Here is a 10,894-nt window from a genome sequence, read left to right on the forward strand (position 1 = left end):
GCAGAGAGGTAGCGGGCTGAATCGTGGGCTGAAGAGAGCAAGTGGTGGGCTGAAGAGAATAGGTGGTGTCAGATTGCTGACAGAAGGCAAGAGTCGATGCTCCGGCTGCTGGAGCATCAAACTGATATGCTCCAGCATATGGTTGAGCTGCAGGAAAGGCAGCAGGAGCAGAGACAGCTGCTATAGCCCCTGTGTAACCAACAAGTTCCATAGCTTCCTCACCCAGACGCCCAAGAACGCGGTGGGGAGGCCTACAGCCACCCAGCCACTCCACCCCAGAGGATTGCCAAAGCAACAGAACGCTGGCCTTCAATAAGTGTTAAAGTTTTAAAGTGCAGTGTGTCCTTGTCCTTCCCTCCTCCCCCACCCCACCTGGTGCTTCCCTCCTCCCCCATCACTCCCTGGCTACCTTGGCAGTTATCCCCCTATTTGTGTGATGAATCAATAAAGAATGCATGAATGTGAAGTAACAATGACTTTATTGCCTCTGCAAGCAGTGATCGAAAGGGGGAGGGGAGGGTGGTTAGCTTACAGGGAAGTAGAGTGAACCGGGGGGGGGGGGGTTCATCAAGGAGAAAGAAACAGAAGTTTCACACCGTAGCCTGGCCAGTCACAAAACTGGTTTTAAAAGCTTCTCTGATGCGCACCGTGCCCTGCTGTACTCTTCTAACCGCCCTGGTGTCTGGCTGCATGTAATCAGCAGCCAGGCGATGTGCCTCAGCCTCCCACCCCGCCATAAATGTCTCCCCCTTACTGTCACAGATATTGTGGAGCGCACAGCAAGCAGTAATAACAATGGGAATATTGGTTTCGCTGAGGTCTATCCGAGTCAGTAAACTGCGCCAGCGCACTTTTAAACGTCCAAATGCACATTCTACCACCATTCTGCACTTGCTCAGCCTATAGTTGAACAGGTCCTGACTACTGTCCAGGCTGCCTGTGTACGGCTTCATGAGCCATGGCATTAAGGGGTAGGCTGGGTTCCCAAGGATAACTATAGGCATTTCAACATCCCCAACGGTTATTTTCTGGTCCAGGGAGAAAGTCCCTTCCTCCAGCTTTTGAAACAGACCAGAGTTCCTGAAGATGCAAGCATCATGTACCTTTCCCGGCCATCCCACGTTGATGTTAGTGAAATGTCCCTTGTGATCCACCAGGGCTTGCAGCAGCATTGAAAAGTACCCCTTGCGGTTTAGGTACTCGGTGGCTTGGTGCTCCGGTGACAGGATAGGGATATGGGTTCCGTCTATGGCCCCACCACAGTTTGGGAATCCCATTGCAGCAAAACCATCCACTATGACCTGCACGTTTCCCAGAGTCACTACCCTTGACCAACTACCAGCAGGTCTTTGATTGTGTTGGCTACTTAGATCGCAGCAGCCCCCTCAGTAGATTTGCCCACTCCAAATTGATTCCCGACTGACCGGTAGTTGTCTGGCGTTGCAAGCTTCTACAGTGCTATCGCCACTCGCTTCTCAATTGTGAGGGCTGCTCTCATCTTGTTATTCTGGTGCTTCAGGGCAGGAGAAAGCAACTCACAAATTTCCATGAAAGTGCCCTTACGCATGCGAAAGTTTCACAGCCACTAGGAATCATCCCACATCTGCAACACGATGCGGTCCCACCAGTGTGTGCTTGTTTCCTGGGCCCAGAATTGGCGTTCCATGGCATGAACCTGCCCCATTAACACCATGATTTGCACATTGCTGGTGCCCATACTTTGTGAGAGGTCTATGTCCATGTCTATTTCTTCATCACTCTCGTTGCCGCGCTGCAGTCGCCTCCTCACCTGATTTTGCTTTGGCAGGTTCTGGCTCTGCATATACTCCTGAATAATGCACATGGTGTTTATAGTGATCATAATTGCCGCAGTGATCTGAGCGGGCTCCATGATCCCAGTGCTATAGCGTCTGGGCTCAAAAAAGCTGCAAAACTATTGTCTGATGGAGGGAGGGAGGGGCAACTGACGACATGGCTCAGGGAATTAAAATCAACAAAGGTAGCTGTGCATCAGGGAGAAACACAAACAACTGTCACACAGAATGGCCCCCCCAAAGATTGAACTCAAAACCCTGGGTTTAGCAGGCCGTTGATTTCACGGAGGGAGGGTGAAGCAAATGAATACAGAACAAATCTGGTCCATCTATCTTTTACATCTTAGGCTGGCAGCAGATGGTGCAGCATGACTGATAGCCATTGGCATCTTCTGGGTGCTTGGCAGAAGATGCTGCATTATGATTGCTAGCCATCATTGTCAAGACGGTGCAATAGGACTGCCGGCAGGACTGAGTCTCCAGGAGACAAAACATGTCTGCCCAGGCACCTCTGACTGAACTCACTGAGGAGTACGACGGCGACGGATACCAATCGTAATGCACCATCTGCTGCCAAAAGGCAAGGAGCTGCTGCTGTATAGCAATGCAGTCCCACATCTGCCAGCACCAAGTATGCCAATGATGGCTACCAGTCATACTGCACCGTCTACTGCCAAAAGGCAATTAGCTGCTGCTGTGTAGCAATGCAGTACCACGTCTGCCGGCACCCAGATGACATATGGTGATGGTGAGCTGAGCTGAGCGGGCTCCATGCTTGCTGTGGTATGTCGTCTGCACAGGTAACCCAGGAAAAAAGGCGCAAAACGATTGTCTGCCGTTGATCCGAGGGAGGGGGGGCTGACGACATGTACCCAGAATCCCCTGCGACACTGTTTTTGCCTCATCAGGCATTGGGATCTCAACCCAGAATTCCAATGGGCGGCGGAGACTGCGGGAACTGTGGGATAGCTACCCACAGTGCAACGCTCCAGAAGTCGACGCTAGCCTCGGTACTGTGGATGCAGTCCGCCGACTTAATGCACTTAGAGCATTTTATGTGGGGACACACACAATCGACTGTATAAAAACCATTTCTAAAAAAACGGCTTCCATAAATTCAACCTAATTTCGTAGTGTAGACATACCCTCAGACTCAGGCAACCCTTTATAGTCTCTTTGCTGTCCCCATTCCCTTGCAAGCACTTTCCCAAACAACAAAAGTGGTGGTTACTCAAATTTGGGGTTGCTAAATTTCTGATTACAGAAAACCAAACACTCTTGCCCCAAACCCAGACCCCCCTTCTCTGAGGTCCCACCCCACTCACTCCATCCCCCATCCTTCCATTTCTCGCTCTCCCCAACCTTCCCTGACTTGCTCAATTTCCCCAGGCTGGTGCACAGGTTTGGGTTGTGGAAGGCGATGAGGGCTCTGGCTGGGAGTGCAGGCTCTGGGGTGGGGCTGAGGATGAGGGGATTGGGGTGCAGGAGGGGGCTCTGAGCTGGAGCCAAGTGATTCAGAGTGTGGGAAGGAGTGAGGGTTCCGGCTGGGGGTACAGGCTCTGGGGCGGGGCCAGAAATGAGGGGCTCAGAGTGTGGGAGGGAGCTCTGGACCTTAGCAGGGGGTTGGAGTGCAGGATGGGATTAGGGCTCCAGCTGGGGGTGTGGGCCCTGGAGTGGGGCTGGTGATGAGGGGTTTGAGGTGCAAGAGGGGGCTCCAGTCTGGGGCTGAGGTGTTTGGAGTGTGGGAGGTGGCTCAGGGCTGGGGAAGGGGGTTGGGTTGCAGTAGGAGGTGTGGGCTTCAGGTGGCACTTCCCTCAAGTGTCTCCCGGAAGCAGTGGCATGTCCCCCTTCCATCTCCTAGGAGGATACGCAGCGAGGTGGCTCAACGTGATGCACCATCCACAGGCACCACCCCCACAGCTCCCATTGGCTGTGGTTCCTGGACAATGGGAGCTGGGGAGCCGGAGCTCAGAGCAGGGGCAGCACACAGAGCTCCCTGGCTGCCCCATAGCCTAGGAACCAGAGGGGGGACATGCCACTGCTTCCAGGAACCATGCGGAGCCAGGACACGCAGGGAGGTTGCCTTATCCTGCTGCGCTGCCAACTGGACTTTTAGTGGCCTGGTCAGCACTGGTTACTGGAACCGCCAGTGTCCCTTTTTGACCAGGAGTTCTGGTCAAAAACCAGATGTTTACAACCCTACTCACACTTTCTTCACTGCAGGCCCACTTCAGTCAGTTCTAGGTACAGGAACATTCTCTGCACTGGCTTCACTGGCCCAACAATAGCTGCCCTGGCTCCTGGCTAGGTCAAAGTCCCAGCAGACTCTCAATAGCAGCTTCTGGCTTTATAGCAGCAGCTTAGCAGCAGTCCTGGCTTGCAAAGAGCTTCACAAAGAAATCTCCACAGACACCCCTCCCCCCACAGCAGGATCTCTGCTCCCCACCAAGATGGAGCCCACTGCATACTCTCCCTGCATCCCTTGGAAGCAGAAGTTTCCAAGGCTGGATTGCTGCTCTCAGGATTTTCCCAATTGTAACAATCCCAAATCAATTCAGAGATCCCTCTAGTAGAGGGTACCTACAGTTAGGACACCCACCTGGGGTATAGGACATCCACTGTTCAAGTTCCCCTCCCCCTGAAAAGGACAAAGAATTTGAACAGACATTTCCTGCCTCATGGCTTTTTTGATAAATACTTGCATATTCATTGGGTGAAAGAGCATGTGAGACTCACTCTCTAGTTTGGTGGTTGGGGTTCTCCCCTGGAAGGTGGCAGCCCCAGGAGCCAGGTGCACTGCTCTGACAACTCTTTAATTATTTATGTAAATTGGAACTCCATTCAACAGGTAAGGCTGAGGGAACCCCACAGCAGAATGTCCCAGAGCTCAGTGGTTAAGGCACTCATCTGGGAGGTGGAAACCCCCTCTACAAATCCCTTCTCCTCATTAGATAGATAGGAAACTGAACGGGGGGTCTCCCACCTCCCAGGTGTGTACCAAAGCCTCTAAGCTAAAAGGTATAGGGAAGCTTCTATTGCACCCAACTCCTCCTCCATTGTTTCTTGCACGAAACCCCTTAGGAACCTACCTCCAGCAGACAGTTCCTGTCTGTACATCACAAGAAGAGATAGGCACTTCACTTCAGCTTGGACCTAGGCACTGGACTCCTGTTGAGGGGCAGGGCCTAGCACATATGCCTCAACTCAGCATATCCCATTAGCAAGTTTAGGTAGCTCCCCACACTGAATCCTGACTTTTGTGGAGCCCATTGTTTGGTGCCTATCTCCCTCCTCTCATTCTACAGGGAACCTAGGCCCCAAACCCAGGCTTTGTGAATCACAGTGTCTTTCAATATGCCTAAAATTTAAGCATGGCGAGAAGGAGACATATTAATCACACTGGATGTACCCCGATGAACAATGAATTCCTGGTCAAAAATAGATGCTGTGATTAATGGCTTTACATGTCCCAGGACCAAAGAATGGTATATATGAGTTCACCAGCAATGCAGATTTCCTCTTAGACCTCAGATATCCCATGTGCAATCTAATTATAAATGATATTATGGTTTGAATTAGAACTGATTGACAAATGGGAAGGAATAATAGTTGACATTCTTTTTGAGATATCTGACATTCCTTTCAAAGCATATATTGAAATGAATTGCAAAGTGCTAAAAATTTAAAATACTTCTACTGAAGGTGAAAAAATAATAGCAAAACATTTTCAAGCTCCTCCACCCAATACATGTTTTTTTCTTTGACTTTAGTGAAGAGAAATCTTTGAGGAATTTAGAAATTTCAACCAACTCTAATTTAAATATGAGAGATTTTTCTACAAAATATAGATATACTAGAATTAGAACAGGTCAAAAAATGTGAAGAGGGAGCAGTGTAATTTTCTTTTCTTTTCTTTTCTTTTCTTTTCTTTTCTTTTCTTTTCTTAATAGTCACAGATTTTTAGGACAGAAGGGGATTGAAAAAAATCCTAATTTCTTTTGCTGAAATTCATAATTTTAATTTAAAAAATTAATTAAAATACAAACTTCAAAAAAAAAAGTTCTCCAGCACTACCTTTGATTAGATAAAATTTCTTTATAATGCTGAGACGTTTCTTGGTCTCTTCCATGCTGTAGAATCTCTTGAGAGGTGAGATATTCCCTAGGGGATAACCCAGCTGAAGGGAAATTGTCTATTTTTCTGGATGAAATATCTTCATCCCTGTTTTCCTCAAAGCACCTTTCATCTCCTTGTTCCTGAGGCTGTAGATAATGGGGTTCAAGATCGGAGTCACCACTGAGTAGAACAGAGAGAGTAACTTGTTCACATCTGGAGAGAAGCTGGACTTGGGGTGCACATACATGATAAGGGCCGTCCCGTAGAACAACGACACCACAATGAGGTGTGAGGAGCAGGTGGAGAATGCTCTGCGCCTGCCTTCAGTGGACCTAATGTTAAGGATGGTGGAGATGATACAGATGTAGGACACCAGGATCAGCATGAAAGGCAGTATTAGGACGAAGGCAGCACCCAAAATTATCAGGATCTCAACCCAAGAGGTGTCCCCGCACACCAGCTTCAGCACCGGCTGGATCTCACAAAATAAGTGATTGATTACATTGGATCCACAAAAAGGAAGTGTGAAGACAAAAGTTGTGTGCCCCATGGCCGCCAAGGTGCCACAGATATATGAGCCACCTGTCAATTGGATGCAAACCCTCTTATTCATGATGGCAGTGTAGTGCAGTGGGTTGCATATGGCACTGTAGCGGTCATAGGCCATACAAGCAAGCAGGAAGCATTCAGTAACACCGAAGAATAGAAAGAAATACATCTGTACAGCACAACTGGCAAAGGACATGGTTTTACTCTCTGAGACCAAGTTGGCTAGTATCTTGGGTAGAGTCACTGATGTGTAACAGATCTCCAAGAAAGACAAGGTCCTGAGGAAGAAATACATAGGGGTGTGAAGAACAGGATCCACACTTATGATGATAATGATGAGGATGTTGCCCAGCACTGTGATGATGTAAATACATAGAAATACCATGAATAAAACAGGATTCATGTCTGGGTAATTAGAGAAGCCCAGTATGACAAACTCAATCACAGACGTGTTTTTTCTCATTTTCTTCTTCAGTATAATTCAACTTGAGAATTAAAAAGAAAAACTACATATTAGTTTGATACTTTAAATCAAATCAAACTGATATCTAATATATCTATCTATCACAACTTGTCCACTATCTCTCCACACATACATCCCTCTGTCTGTCTGATATGAATCAGGACTGACGCTATTTTGTTCCAATTCTCCTGTCACAACACTATCCATCCGGAGTAACTTCAGTAAGGTTGATGGTTCGCATTCTCCTCTCAGTCACAACAGGTTTATATTGGTGTATGCTCCTAACCTCAGTGTAAATATACCTTTTTTACTAGCATCAAAGGAAAAAAAACGTTGACTGATGAAATTGTACGTGTGTAAACCATGAGTGCGATCAGACACAGCTTCAATGGATTTACAGTGATGGAACTAAATGTCAGAATCTGCCTCCAAGTCTTTTGGGGCATGTATGTTAAAATAATATATGACCCCTTAGCAGATTTTCGCCTGGTGTGTGGCACAATCAAGGAAGCTAGGCCAATATACATCAGCTGAGAACATAGAGTTGTTTATCATAATTTCACTGCATTACAATTCCAACAGACTACATGGGAATACATGTGGAGAGTTATGTTATGCATTTTGCAACAGAGATGGCTTGTTTCTCCTCTCCTTTCCATGAAATTGGCAACAGTCCATCGGCTTCAGCGCCCTTAATCCTGATTTCATATACTTTGTCCCCTCTACATTCATGCCTGCACCTCTGTTTGTCCTCTCTTTATCTACCCATTAATCTTTCCATTTCCCACATTCTAAACCTTTTGTAATCCCTTTCTTTTCCACAACTGTCCTCTTACTGACACTGCAATAAATTAGGAGTAGCTTCACTGGACCCAAGTGGCTTCCATGAATATTACAGTATAGTAAAGAAAATTAGGGTCCATGTTTCTCTGTATGGGTACATCAATACTGCACAGTACTTATGGAGGCATATATGATACGACCCTCTAACATGGCAGTTTAGATGGTAAGGCATGGCTTAGGTGGGTAAAGGCATGCAAGATACTTAGGGTATGTACCCTACATGGCTCTCTACATGCCTTAGCAATGCCTGCCCCATCTCCACTTCTATTTTAGCAGCATAGTGTCCTGCAAACACCCCCTGCTGGAGCGTTTCCCCACCACAGGGAATGAGTGTGGGAATGGGGAAAAATTCCTGCATCTCCCCACAGTCTCCCACTGCAGGAGCCTTTCACTGCCACACATAACTACTCGGGCTGTCAAGCAATTAAAAAAAATAATCACGATTAAAAAAATTTATCACGATTAATTGCACTGTTAAACAACAATAGAATAACATTTATTTAAATAGTTTGGGATGTTTTCTACATTTTCAAATATACAGATTTCAATTACAATACCGAATACAAAGCATACAGTGCTCACTTTATATTTATTTTGGATTACAAATATTTGCACGGTAAAAAAATAAAAGAAATAGTGTATTTCAATTCACCTAATACAAGCACTGTAGTGCAATCTCTTTATAATGAAAGTTGAACTTACAAATGTAGAATTATGTACAAAAAATAACTGCATTCTAAAAAAAAACCAAATGTAAAATTTTACAACCTACAAGTCCACTCAGTCCTATTTTAGCCAATCACTCAGACAAACAAGTTTGGTTACAATTGGCAGGAGATAATGCTGCCCACGTCTTGTTTACAATGTCACCTGAAAGTGAGAACAGGTATTTGCATGGCTCTGTTGTAGCCAGCATCGCAAGATATTTACGTGCAGATGCGCTTCATATGTCCCTTCATGCTGCAACCACCATTCCAGGGGACATGCGTCCATGCTGATGTCGGGTTCTGCTCAATAACAATCCAAAGCAGAGCAGACTGACACGTGTTCATTTTCATCATCTGAGTCAGATGCCACCAGCAGAAGGTTGATTTTCTTTTTTGATGGTTCGGGTTCTGTAGTTTCCACATCAGAGTGTTGCTCTTTTAAGACATCTGAAAGCATTCTCCACACCTCGTCCCTCTCAGATTTTGGAAGGCACGCCACATTCCTAAACCTTGGGTTGAGTGCTGTATCTATTCTTAGAAATCTCACATTGGTACCGTCTTTGTGTTTTGTCAAATCTGATGTGAAAATGTTCTTAAAACGAACATGTGCTGGGTCATCATCTGAGACAGCTAGAATATGACATATATGGCAGAATGTGGGTAAAACAGAAGAGGAGACATACAATTCTCCCCCAAGGAGTTCAGTCACAAATTTAATTAATGTGTTATTTTTTTAATGAGCATCATCAGCATGGAAGCATGTCCTCTGGAACGGTAGCTGAAGCATGAAGGGGCATATGAATGTTTAGCATATCTGGCACGTAAATACATAAGAACATAAGAAAGGCCGTACCGGGTCAGACCAAAGGTCCATCTAGCCCAGGATCCAGTCTACCGACAGTGGCCAATGCCAGATGCCCCAGAGGGAGTGAACCTAACAGGCAATGATCAAGTGATCTCTCTCCTGCCATCCATCTCCATCCTCTGACAGACAGAGGCGAGGGACACCATTCCTTACCCGTCCTGGCTAATAGCCATTAATGGACTTAACCACCATGAATTTATCCAGTTCTCTTTTAAACTGTGTTATAGTCCTAGCCTTCACAACCTTCTCAGGTAAGGAGTTCCACAAGTTGACTGTGCGCTGCGTGAAGAAGAACTTCCTTTTATTTGTTTTAAACCTGCTGCCTATTAATTTCATTTGGTGATCCCTAGTTCTTGTATTATGGGAATAAGTAAATAACTTTTCCTTATCCACTTTCTCCACATCACTCATGATTTTATATACCTCTATCATATCCCCCCTTAGTCTCCTCTTTTCCAAGCTGAAGAGTCCTAGCCTCTTTAATCTCTCCTCATATGGGACCCGTTCCAAACCCTTTAATCATTTTAGTTGCCCTTTTCTGAACCTTTTCTAGTGCCAGTATATCTTTTTTGAGATGAGGAGAATACTGTATGCAGTATTCGAGATGAGGGCATACCATCGATTTATGTAAGGGCAATAATATATTCTCAGTCTTATTCTCTATCCCCTTTTTAATGATTCCTAACATCCTGTTTGCTTTTCTGACCGCCTCTGCACACTGCGTGGACATTTTCAGAGAACTATACACGATGACTCCAAGATTTTTTTCCTGACTTGTTGTAGCTAAATTAGCCCCATCATATTGCATGTATAGTTGGGGTTATTTTTTCCAATGTGCATTACTTTACATTTATCCACATTAAATTTCATTTGCCATTTTGTTGCCCAATCACTTAGTTTTGTGAGATCTTTTTGAAGTTCTTCACAGTCTGCTTTGGACTTAACTATCTTTAGCAGTTTAGTATCATCTGCAAACTTTGCCACCTCACTGTTTACCCCTTTCTCCAGATCATTTATGAATAAGTTGAATAGGATCAGTCAGAGGACTGACCCTTGGGGAACACCACTAGTTACCCCTCTCCATTCTGAGAATTTACCATTTATTCCTACCCTTTGTTCCCTCTCTTTTAACCTGTTCTCAATCCATGAAAGGACCTTCCCTTTTATCCCATGGCAGCTTAATTTACATAAGAGCCTTTGGTGAGGGACCTGGTCAAAGGCTTTCTGGAAATCTAAGTACACTATGTCCACTGGATCCCCCTTGTCCATATGTTTGTTGACCCCTTCAAAGAATTCTAATAGATTAGTAAGACACGATTTCCCTTTACAGAAACCATGTTGACTATTGCTCAACAGTTTATGTTTTTCTATGTGTCGGACAATTTTATTCTTAAACATTGTTTCGACTAATTTGCCCGGTACAGACGTTAGACTTTCAGAACTCTTGGGTGAATGTCATCTGGTCCCGGTGACTTGTTAATGTTAAGTTTATCAATTAATTCCAAAACCTCCTCTCGTGACACTTCAATCCGTGACA

The 10,894-nt window shown here is 45.5% G+C and overlaps 1 protein-coding gene across 1 annotated transcript; it reads right to left on the bottom strand.

Annotated features, from left to right (window-relative positions):
- Window positions 1-6,006: 6,006 nt before the first annotated feature.
- Window positions 6,007-6,954, bottom strand: LOC128846850 (olfactory receptor 10C1-like). Its single transcript, XM_054046099.1, has one exon. It carries the CDS (start codon window positions 6,940-6,942, stop codon window positions 6,007-6,009), a length of 936 nt encoding a protein of 311 aa, XP_053902074.1. The 5' UTR covers window positions 6,943-6,954.
- Window positions 6,955-10,894: the final 3,940 nt, after the last annotated feature.

Source organism: Malaclemys terrapin, chromosome 12, assembly GCF_027887155.1.
Source record: "Malaclemys terrapin pileata isolate rMalTer1 chromosome 12, rMalTer1.hap1, whole genome shotgun sequence".
NCBI classification, from domain to species: Eukaryota; Metazoa; Chordata; order Testudines; family Emydidae; genus Malaclemys; species Malaclemys terrapin.

Excerpts from the sequence above, each read along its gene's own strand:
- LOC128846850 (XM_054046099.1), bottom strand. The coding sequence starts at position 6,942 with ATGAGAAAAAACACGTCTGTGATTGAGTTTGTCATACTGGGCTTCTCT.